General features: G+C 44.8%; 1 protein-coding gene across 1 annotated transcript; it reads right to left on the reverse strand.

Annotated features, from left to right (window-relative positions):
• Nucleotides 1-300: 300 nt before the first annotated feature.
• On the reverse strand, nucleotides 301-10537 carry LOC133441241 (zinc finger and SCAN domain-containing protein 12-like). Its single transcript, XM_061718616.1, has 5 exons — nucleotides 10399-10537; nucleotides 9288-9740; nucleotides 7040-7137; nucleotides 4040-4142; nucleotides 301-1519 (listed from the first exon to the last, which is right to left on the reverse strand). Exons 1-5 carry the CDS (start codon nucleotides 10535-10537, stop codon nucleotides 354-356), a joined length of 1959 nt encoding a protein of 652 aa, XP_061574600.1. The 3' UTR covers nucleotides 301-353.
• Nucleotides 10538-11201: the final 664 nt, after the last annotated feature.

Below are 11201 nucleotides of genomic sequence, written 5' to 3' on the forward strand. Positions count from 1 at the left end.
TTCTGAATTTTGTTAAACTTTTTGTTCAGTAAATAGACAAAATGTAATATGTTGTTGATCTATGGTTGTATTTACCTCATTTTAAAACCTTGTATAGACCAGAGGCTTTTTGTTTTAAATATGTTCTGATACATAAAACCTTAGAATTAGAAAATGGTGTCCTTTAACCTTGAAAAGACTAATAAATAATACCGCTCTTTCAAGAATGATTGCATTGCCTTAAGAGACAGGTGGGCTTGTAATGCAGTCGTCACACGCCGGAGCTGAGAGCCGGGATGCAGAAACGCTAACATCTCAAATACACAAATGGACCTTTTTGTTTTTTGTTTGGCTTTTTTTTGTGTCCTGCTGTGTCATATGTCCAGATGGATCCTCTGGTGGCGTTTCAGGTTGCATTTCTGAGTGAAGCGCTTGCCGCAGGCGGCGCAGCAGTACGGCCTCTCCCCGGTGTGGACGCGCCGGTGCGCTTTCAGGTTGCTCAGCTTGGTGAAGCTGCGGCCGCAGAGCAGGCAGCAGAACGGCCGCTCCCCCGTGTGAGTCTGCAGGTGGGCTTTCAGGTTGCTGGGGTGGGGGAAACACTTGCCGCAGTGGCCGCAGCGGAGCAGGTGCCTGGGCCCGCCGCAGGGCGGGGGGTCGGGGTGGGGGCCGGGGTTGCCGTGGTGAACGGCCGCGGGCGGATGCTGGGATTTTAAGCCGACCCACGAGGCGGCGGTTCGGTTGGGAGCAGAGGTCTGTTTGTCTCCCGGGTGGAGCGCCGGCACTGGGAGTTCTGGAGCAGCTTTGGAGGTGGAGGGAACCCTGTTCAGCTGGTGCAGGTTCACCGCCTGAGCGGGAGCTGCCGGCGCCGCCGGCCCGCTGGAGAGAGTGTGGGGGAACCTTTTAGTTGGTCGGTGAAGTTGCTGACCGGCTGCTCGTAACCGGACACGTGCAGCCACTTTGGCATCCAGCTTCATGGCCTCCGCCAGCGCTGCCTCGTGGTAGATGTTTGGTTTGTGTGTGGCAGAACTCGCTCTGTGCTGCTTCACCACGCAGCTGAACGACATCGTCCTAGACTCCCTCGCCCTCTCGTCCGTCTGCTCGCATTCGTCGCACTCGTCGCCGTCGATGAGGACTTCCTCCTTGACGGTCACGACGTTTTCGCTGCCGAGTTTGGGTTGGGCTTCAGGAGATCCCGACGACGAAGCCTGATCCGCGCCTGGGATGAGCTGAACATCTGCCGACGGCTCACCTTCCTCTCGCTTTAGAGACCCGTTGGTTTGGACCGGATCACCTTCCTCCTCGAGTCTGTGAGTCTGCAGCAGCACAGCGGCTGTGGCGGGCCGGCCGGGCCAGGTGGAGTCCACTTCCAGAGATGCAGTCACGTGTGGCTCCGGCTGATCCTCTGGAAACGGAAACGCCGCAGAGATCTGAAGGTCTGGCTTAATGTCTACCTGCAACAACTCCTCGTTGTTTTCATCGGCCTCTTTCGATTGTGCTTCAGCCGCCTCGTTTGGGGGTTCCGATTCAGGTCCAGCGTCATCTGGAGACATCAACCGGGGAAAAAACAAAAGAAAACATTTTAAGAATGACCTTTACTTGTGTAGCTGTGGTGGTGGGGTGTGCTTTGAGCTGGACTGCAGGGGGAAGCTGTGGATGTTCCTGCATGATCCTGAATACAAAACTGGCTCGGCCCAACCTGCTGTGTTGCATCCTGGATACTCTGATGGCGGCTGTAGCTTCTTTTTGGTGTTTCAAATAGCCGAAAGAGAAAACTTTTTGCACACCGGATTTGCAGAAAGGTGCGTCGGAGGAGGAAAGCTGCAGCCAAATATAAAAAGAAAACTCCCGCACACCTTCTTCTCACCGTACTCGTGTTTATAGTCAATAAATACGAGTACGGTAAGAAGAAGGTGTGCGGGAGTTTTCTTTTTACATTTGGTGCTTCAAATAGAAAAGAAATCTATTAAAATAGAAGATCAGGTTGTATGGCCCTAGCCTGACCTTAGCAGCACTAAACCGCCCAGGAATCAGCTTTGTTTGGACTGTGTTGTTGGCCTGAAATGAAAAATGATGAATGAATGGACGAGGGAGGAAACCATGAATATCCTGGGTTAATGCTGCTCCCGAATAAACCGAAGTCAAAGAAAGTGCAGGAATCTTTAAAGGAGCTTGAGGCTCCTTTTAAGAAATGAGACTCTCTAGCGCCACCCTTCACCACGACGGCCGTTGGGGGTACTGCAGCCAACAGTGAAGCCGGCACGGGAGAACGGGGAGAACGTGCATGCAGCGTCATGTGACGTCACATCCGCAGCCCAGCGCGGGAAATTCGGGACCGAATTGCAGCACATTTTGCAGCACACAGTCTGTTCAAGGCAAAGGAGAGATACGCTAGAGGGCTCATTCTTTTGGGTTTGGAACGCTTCATCTGACATTATTACTAGAAAACTTAAAATGTATACGGATTTTTTTCATAAATCTTGCCACAATCCGGCTTCAAGCTCCTTTAAGATCTGCTTCCATGAGACGGTTAGCAGATCCATCCGTGGAGTGTCAGAGGAACAGGGAGGATGCTCTGACCTTTAGTTTTCTGAGCCTCATCTAAGTCACAGTAATCTAAAGCAACTTTGTGTTCAAGCTAATAGCTCTTTTTATCAGAGACTGGATTCAATATGAAATAGTTTTGGACGGTAAAAGTATGTGAACCCTTTGAGTTGATAGCTAGTTGACCCTCCAATCGTTTCAGTGTCTCTGGACAAAGCCTGCAAATTCAGGAACTCAGACATGTTTCTGGGACGTCTGGGGGGAACGGCTCTGTCGGCATCCTTCTGCAGCATTTCTAGGTGGTTATCTGGTCCAAACCATGATGCTCCCTCCACCGTGCTTCACTGTCGGGATGATGCAGCACCTGCCACAGCCCGGGAAGGTTCCCAGCTGTGCTCTTTCTGCGTGGGTTTTGCACATCTTCTCCCTGCTTGCTTGGGTTTCCCCTGAGACCCCCCCTCCCACAACCACAGGCCCCAGATGTGCACGTAGAGCTAACTGGCGACTCTAAATTAGGGCCGAGTGTAAGCGTGTGTGGTTGTTTGTGTCAATTTTAAGACTAGACAAGGTTTTCATCATTGGGGATTTTAATTTACACATTGATGATGCTGCTCTTGAGTTGTTAAATGTTACTTGCTCTTGACAGTTACATCCCAACGATGACGCAGAGGCGTGGGTCCGACGGAGCATTTCTAAAACCCGGTCATTCTGGACAGTTGACTGTCCTTAGATGCTCATGGAAAAGATTATTCATGCTTTTCTTACTTTACGGCTGAATTACCGGAATTCTCTGTCTGAACAAAAGATCCCTGAATCGGCTGCAGTCAGTCTGTTGGAAGCGCAGCTGCACGTCTTTTATCCAACTCCAGGAAGGAAGACCACTAACAAAATTTTCACTGGCTTGCAGTCGGTTTTAGAATCAGTTTCAAAATTCTTGTTTTGAGGATACAAGGTCTAAATGGTTTTATCTATCGCCATCTTCCCCCCTGAACAGGATGAAGTGGCAGTAGACAGTCGATGGGGAGAAGCTGTGCCTTTTTCATGCGATACATAATTCTGAGTGTTTATCCCAAACAATTCAACTGTTGAAATCAAACTAAAGAGCACTCACTTCATGAAACGTCCTCCAGGATTGACAGCTAGTGACTCCAATTAGATTTTGCTGCGTTAAATAATCGACGGGTTGATTTATTCTTTTCATCCAGCACTGTGGGTTTTTGATAGATTTGACACAATAAGTGACAAATGTGCTTAAGATCAGATGAAGATCAGATCACATTTTTGCCATGTTGATGCAGAGAAACAGTTCCTTCCATGGGGTTCACATACTTTATTGCCACTGTAAATTAGGCTGGGCCTCAGCAGTAGATTCAGAGTATCTGTTGATCAACGTGATTGAACGGCAGCTGCAGTAGTCGAATAAAGCTTGTATATAAGTGTGTGTGGCTGTGGTGTCGCTCTAGGCTGCATGCTCTCCTTCATCCACAGACAGGTAGAGAAGCTTCTCAACAACACTCACCTACGGGAGCGCCGCTCCACCGTCTCACGTGCTCAGCAGAACAAGACGGCGTGTTTAATTCTTCCTCCTTCACATCTGGAGTCAGATCCTCCTCTTCTGTGGCCTTGACGAGTAAAACATCACATAAAATCCAGAGAATACTGCATACTAGAGGTGTAACAATATATCGTGCCACGAAATTTCACGATACAAAAACGTCACGATACGTGTCGTGGAGGTGACAAACTGTAGCGCGATATTGAGTTATTAATATGAATATATTGTGTTTTACTAGTAACATCCTATTGGTGCAGCGGGATCACGTGACGACCTCGACCCGCGGACCAAAATCTGACTACGCTCAGAACAAACTAGTACCGTTGTACCCGATCACGGGACTCTTGGGGGGTTTTGAGCTCCGAACTTTTACTTCTAAAGTGAGCATGAATTAATCTTTTTTATGATGTAAAGTTTGTGTCGTCCCCAAAGGTGGGAGGATGAAACGATAACGGGGTTCACCTTAGAGCATGTGAAGCTCTTAGCTCTGTCAGAAAATAAATAACAGTCATGTTGCATTTTGAGTTTAGGACTTTTCATAGTTTATTTATTTATTTATTTATTTATTTAATTTTAGTTGTTAAATTTCTGGAAAAGAAAAAAGTCCAGTCATACATGAGATAAACTATTCAGTTTGTGGCAAAATATTTTTACTTGTATGAAACTGAAGATGCATAATGCAAACCTGACATTTACTTTTAGTTCAGTTTGTGGAAAATGGTTGGCCTGGCTTTCTCTTTAAAACTTAAACAGTTATAAAGCATTACAAACTGTAACAATAGGGCAAACGCACAGCATTGTTTTGTATTTTGTGTCTTTTAAATACAGTAAAAGACAATTTTTTCCAGTCATATGTTCCTCATTCAAGGTTATTAAAAAAATACTGCTTAAATATCGTATCGTTATTGTGAACTCAATATCGTGGCGGAGCAGGCGGGGGTGCAGGGGGGGCGGCCGCCCCGGGCCCAAGGGGGAAAAAAAAAAAAAAAGTGTGCTGAATAAAATAAGGTATAATAATAAAGGAAAGTTGGACTGTATAACACTTGCGTTCATAAGGATAAAGTTGTTTAATAAATAAAAATGAAAGAAATAGTTCTTCTCCCCGTGTGTGTCTGCCTGTCGTGCACAGGTACGTGCACGCGCATGTTGTCTGTTTACTTTGAGCCAGTTGTCGCATCAGAAGTGTAGCCTTGTGTGTGGTTGTGTGCAGTGCTCTAAGTGTGCCGCTACGCACCGGTACGGAGTACCCGCACTTCTCAATGTTAGCCTCTGGCGTACCGGGACTTCTCATGAGCTCATAGTACTCTGTTCTTTCCTTGCGATTTGGCTATACAGTGGCGTCGCCATGACAACGCGACTGCCCCTCGCGAGACGTTCACTTGTAAAGTCTGAATTATGGTTCCGCGTTAAATCCACGGCGTAGCCTACGCCGTGGGCTCTGCGTTGGTGTAACGCGGAACCATAAATCAGCCTCAGGGAGGTCTCGCGAGTTGTGTGTGCCAGACAGCAATAGAAAGAACGAGAAGAGATTTTAATCTTTCTTTAAAAGTGGAGAGGAGAAAAAGTATTCAAGGATTTGGGGAATACAAGGATCTGAAGGGATCCCGGACACCAGCAGCTCCGAAGCCTCTGCTGAAAGCTGTCCATACCACTGCTGTGTCTACCAGTGAACGTGAGCGTGCCTTCAGTTGTATGAACAACATTCTTACAGACAGAAGGAACTCCCTTGCTGTTACCAGACTTTCAAACCTGATCTTTCTGAAATGTAATGGGCCACCATTAGTTCAGTCCACAAAGCTATGTGATGTCACGGCTGGCGAAGGGGAGACGAAGCGCAGGAGACGGGGAATGTGAAGCTCCAAGCCGTTGGAGCAAAGATGACCCCAAGACCTGCTGGAGCCTTTCCTAAGTAGGTTGAAATATAATCACAATTGTCTTATATATTCACAGTCCACTTCTTTTGACACATTTGTACAATATAATGCAAACCAGAACAGCAACACTGCTATGAATTCTACTTTAAAAAGCTTCGTAGTTTTTAACATTTGTTGTCTGAAAAGTAATGTTTCTTCTTTATGTTTATTATGGGTCTGTTTATTATTTTCTACATGTCTTGTCTCCATATTTGATCTATGTGTCTCTCATGTGTCTGTCCACAGGTATGTTCAGTACCAGTGCCTTGTTTGTCAACCTCCTGTTCAAGATGTGGTTGCATTTTTGTAAGTATATGAAGATCTTATTCATCAATAATATCATGTTGTTGGTCCTCCTAAATATGTGAATTTGCCCTTTTAAGTTTCACTACAATCAAATATTTAAGTCTGAAATAATAGACAGTCATTGTCAACCTTTTTTTTTATGATAGAAACAAACACAGGAGTATGTTATTTAATTGATTTACTTATCAACTGCATAGCTCACTTCTCCAATTTTCTCCATGCCTTGTCTCCATATTGTATCTCTGTGTCTCTCATGTGTCTGTCCACAGGGAACTCTAGGGGCCAGTTAGTTCGGTTGTGCATCAGCCTCTCTGCTACCTGATGCCCCCCCCGAAGACCTCCCTTGTGTACACATAATTTGTTTGGAAAATTCAATAAAACAATTTTCTTTTTAAAAATCAGGATCATGTCCTAGTATTTAATTATATCACTTAATCATCTGCTTTTACCCACCGCCTAATTTGCCTGACATCAGTTGAATAAGGGGAGTACCGGCACTTATTTTTGTCCACTTAAAGCACTGGTTGTGTGTCAGAGTGGCTGATAATTTTTTTATTTCTTTTTAGCGATTATGTTTTAACAGGGATGTTTAGGCCACAAGGGCCCATCAAAAATGCTTCGCCCCCCCTGGGTGTGGGACCCCTGCTCCGCCCCTGATCGTACCGTATCGTGAGATTAGTGTATCGTACACCCCTACTGCGTACAGGGCTTTATTCTGCTCACGTGTCCCGGTCATGTGACTCACCTGTGCCTCCTGTCCAGGGCTCCGGGCGGCTGCAGGGTCACCCGGTGACCCCGATTTCCCTTCACGCCTGCAGCCCGATTTCCAGCCCGACCACGCGTCTGAAAGCAAAGGTAAATAAATGCACCAGATCCCAGCAGCGTGTGTGAAGCCTCTAGTGCGGGGGTCGGCAACCCGCGGCTCTAGAGCCGCAGGCTCTTTAGCGCCGCCCTAGTGGCTCACTGGAGCTTTTTCAAAAATGTTTGAAAATGGAAATAGATGGGGGAGGGAAATATATTTTTTGTTTTAACATGGTTTCTGTAGCAGGACAAACATGACACAAACATTCTGAATGTTTTCCAATGCTGTAAAAATGTGTAGAATAAATATTACATTTCAACATTTCTGTTAACAAAGATTTATACGGAAGAGCCATGCAGGAGAAAAAATATTTGAGAAGGGGAGATTTTTTTTATTGTGCACTTCGAGAAAAAAGTCGAAATGTCGAGAAAAAAGTTGAAATTTCGAGAAAAAAGTCGAAATGATGAGAAAAAAGTTGAAATTTCGAGATTAATGTTGAAATACAATTTCGAGAAAAAGTCGAATTGTTCTAGAAAAAGTCAAAATGTCGAAAAAAAAAGTTTAAACTTCGAGAAAAAACTCGAAATGTCGAGAAAAAACTCAAAATGTCGATAAAAAAGTTGAAATGTTGAGAAAAATGGCGAAATTTCGACTTTATTCTTGAAATTGTATTTCAACATTAATTTCGACATTTCGACTTAATAAAACACAAAATAAACGACAAAATAAAAAAAATCTTTCCCCCTTTTAAATATGTTTGCTCCTGCATGGCCCCTGATACTCTTGCGTAGAGGATTCAACGTTTCTTGGAGCGAATCATTTGCATTCATTGCCTGAATGATTGCTCTGTAGTGAGAAGTTGTCCCAGTTATAACTAATATAGATACATGCAGCATGTTTGCCTTCATTCTAAAGGCTGATTTATACATAAATAAGGCTTGAAGCCATTCAATGGAAAACAGCGTGGCTCCTTCCCTATATATTTGCAATCTCAAACAAATTAAAAGAAGTCAAATATAAAATTTTACATCATATTTACCCCACCAACCAACTTATATCCAAATTTGTAGACATTAATAGCAGATGTGTATTTTGTAAACGTGACGAAGAGACCATCATACACTTATTTTATGAATGTGAACATACTTTAAGTTTCTGGAAAAAATTTGAAGAATTTTTTGACATACAAACTAATAACGTAATTAAATTAGAAGCTAAAGATATCTTACTATATTACGAAAACCAAAATTACAAAATTCAACAACTGGTCAACTTAAAGGAGCCGTCTGTAAGAAATGTCCAAAACTGGTACTGCAGTCACTTTCAAAATATTGTTGAGTCGCGTGTACCCTCCCCCTCCTCCCCCCGACCAGAGGTTGCCAGGTTTTTCATCCAACACGTTCGTACCGGCTGCTACGATAATTAGAGCCGAGCTGGCAACCCGGATGCCGAAACAATACTGACTTAGTGATTGGGAGATAGGTGGAGGGTGGAGCTTCAGAAACAATACTGACTTGGTGATTGGGAGATAGGTGGAGGGTGGAGCTTCAGAAACAATACTGACTTGGTGATTGGGAGATAGGTGGAGGGTGGAGCTTCAGAAACAATACTGACTTGGTGATTGGGAGATAGGTGGAGGGTGGAGCTTCAGGCCAAAACAAAAAATGACAACATAAACATCAGTTGAGGGCTGCAACTCCTCTTTTTAAACTGGAATATCCTGGCTTGAGTGCTGTTGTCAGTGACATAAGTATTTGAAATGAACATGATTTTTAAATGTCTGTTGACATATCGGGCTCATTTTATGATTCCTTTTATTATTGCTCTTACATACAGCTCCTTTAATGATTCTTGTTGCTAAGTTTCACATTCATAAGGCAAAATTCTCCAAATCCTGTCCATCCTTAGTTCCCTTTAAAGTTGATTTCAAAATGTATTTTGAGACAATACAATTGGTTAATAACAAAATATGTAATACCAGTGTCAACCTCATAAAATAAATGTTTACGGATATCTGAATGTATTGCCTTCCTTTTATTATTTAGTGTAATTGTTAATGTCACGAACTACTTGCACTTTATTGTAGCTTTTTTTGTGAAGAGAACACTTGTATATTTTTGGACTATAATGATGCCTATGTATGTTTGTCTTTTATATTATTGAACATGTATTGTAATGTTATTGCTCTCACCGTCCCGGGGGTCCGCGGTGCCCCCCTCCCCGGGGTCGGGGTCCCCCCCGCCCTGGTCCTCCCTCCGCCCGGCCTGCTGCTGCAGCTCGGTCCGGAGAGCCTCCAGCTCCTCCCCGCGGCGCTTCGCCTCCACCAGGAACACGTCCTGCACCAGCTTGGTGACCTGGAACACGGCGACCTGCAGCACCGCCTCCATCACGTCCTGCAGCCGGCTCTGGAAGCTGAGCACCAGGGAGTCCAGGTCCGACATGGCTCTGCGGGGCTGGCCGGGGCTGAGCTCCGCGCTGGGGGGGAAGAAGAGCCGCCCTGCTACATGCGGGGACGGGGACACGGCGTCATGTGAGGCAGAAGTGGGTGTTTTTGTTAATTCAGGAGGATAATCCCCGAGCGTCCATCTCTGAACCGAGCCCCGCTTCCGCTGCTTGTTTTCGCCCGTGACGTCACGGCCGACGGCTACGGTGGCCTCGGCGTGGAGGGACAAAATTACTGAAACCGCTTTCTCCTTTCTTCGTTTCTTTTTTTTTCTTTTTTGTGGTGAAACCCAGTGGATGCGCCCACTGCTCAGTTTGATTGTAATTTTGCGGGAAAATGTATGCACATGAAACAGACATTGCTCTGATGAACTCTCATCACTCATAAAGTCTTAGAGTAATCAACACTGTGCAATAATCATAATAACAATCATATGCTGTAACAATGCACCTTTCATGTTTACCTCCTACTGCTGCACCTGTCATGCTGAGTGTCAGGCTGTGTTTAATCGTTTTATTGTTTTGGAATTTTAGTGTAACATTTTATTTGCATGCATGTTTTGTTGCTTTGTCTAGTTACTGTTTGAAATGTAACCTTTTCTGTTTTTGAGTTGACATGCAATTACCTTTTTGTTTGAGTTGATTAGACACAGCTGAACACAATCAACTGAATCCTGACAGACAGCTGCGGTGGCCAATAAACCACTGCAGGCTGGCCCCCCTAGACCAATGGTGAACGAGGGGAGGGTTTCCTTCCCCTTATATATTCAAGGCAGACATTCAAGCTGGGAGATTGAACGGACGGACAGAGGCCCATGAGGGACGAGAGTTGATGAACAAGAGTGGATGGACTGACGTACAGAGGCCCATGGGGGCCCAGGTGGTTGGGGAGCCCCCGGCGGACTCGGACCGGGGATCCCTGTTGGCGTGGGCCAACAGGGAGGGGGCACTGAGAGGGCACTGGAGGACAGTGAGCCCAGAAAGACTGAGACTGTTCATCTTTAACCTTTTATGGATTGGCCATTTTTAGAACAGTTCTATTTTTAGTGACTCCCCCACCCCTGATTTTATAACCGTCTTGGAGCAATAAATGTCTGTTGCTGCACTCCTGCTTTTTGTTGTGGGTTACTAAGCGCTGCTCACCCTCGAAAGTATTTCCTTGGGGACTTGAACCACCCCTGTGACACACCTTTCACTTTTTTTAAATTGTATATATGTTAATAAGAGCTGTCATTTGCCTATTTATTTTACAGTGAGCAAAAATACATTTGTTGACCTGACTTGGCCAATAAACCTGATCCTGATTCTGATTCTGATTTCCGTCCGATTTATGAACCACGTGAGACTAAAGACACATAAGACTATTATGCTTCAGGACCAATTTGGAACACATCCATCCACCCGTCTACATCTATTTCATAATAACATACCTTGTCTCATTGTTTATCCTGTCTATAGAAAAAAATCATTCTTAGTTTTGTTTTTGTTTTTTTCAGAATACGCCATGCTCATAATATCACACTAAACCTTACAGGTTTTAGATATTCTAAAATTGCGTGTGAAAAACCTTCTAAGTGTTTTTAACACGTTTTTAACAAGTAAACTTCGTGCAGCCTTGATTGGTCCCAATCAGTCATCTCTCTTCGTCTTCTTTCGCTCCAAA

The sequence above is a fragment of the Cololabis saira genome, chromosome 1 (genome assembly GCF_033807715.1).
Source record: "Cololabis saira isolate AMF1-May2022 chromosome 1, fColSai1.1, whole genome shotgun sequence".
In the NCBI taxonomy this organism is placed as follows: Eukaryota; Metazoa; Chordata; class Actinopteri; order Beloniformes; family Belonidae; genus Cololabis; species Cololabis saira.

Coding starts and splice junctions, on each gene's coding strand:
- LOC133441241 (XM_061718616.1), bottom strand. CDS start 10,537: ATGAACAGTCTCAGTCTTTCTGGGCTCACTGTCCTCCAGTGCCCTCTC. Junction 9,741..10,398: donor CTGGGCCCCCATGGGCCTCT/GTACGTCAGTCC, acceptor AGGCCACCGTAG/CCGTCGGCCGTGACGTCACG. Junction 4,143..7,039: donor GCCCTGGACAGGAGGCACAG/GTGAGTCACATG, acceptor TTACTCGTCAAG/GCCACAGAAGAGGAGGATCT.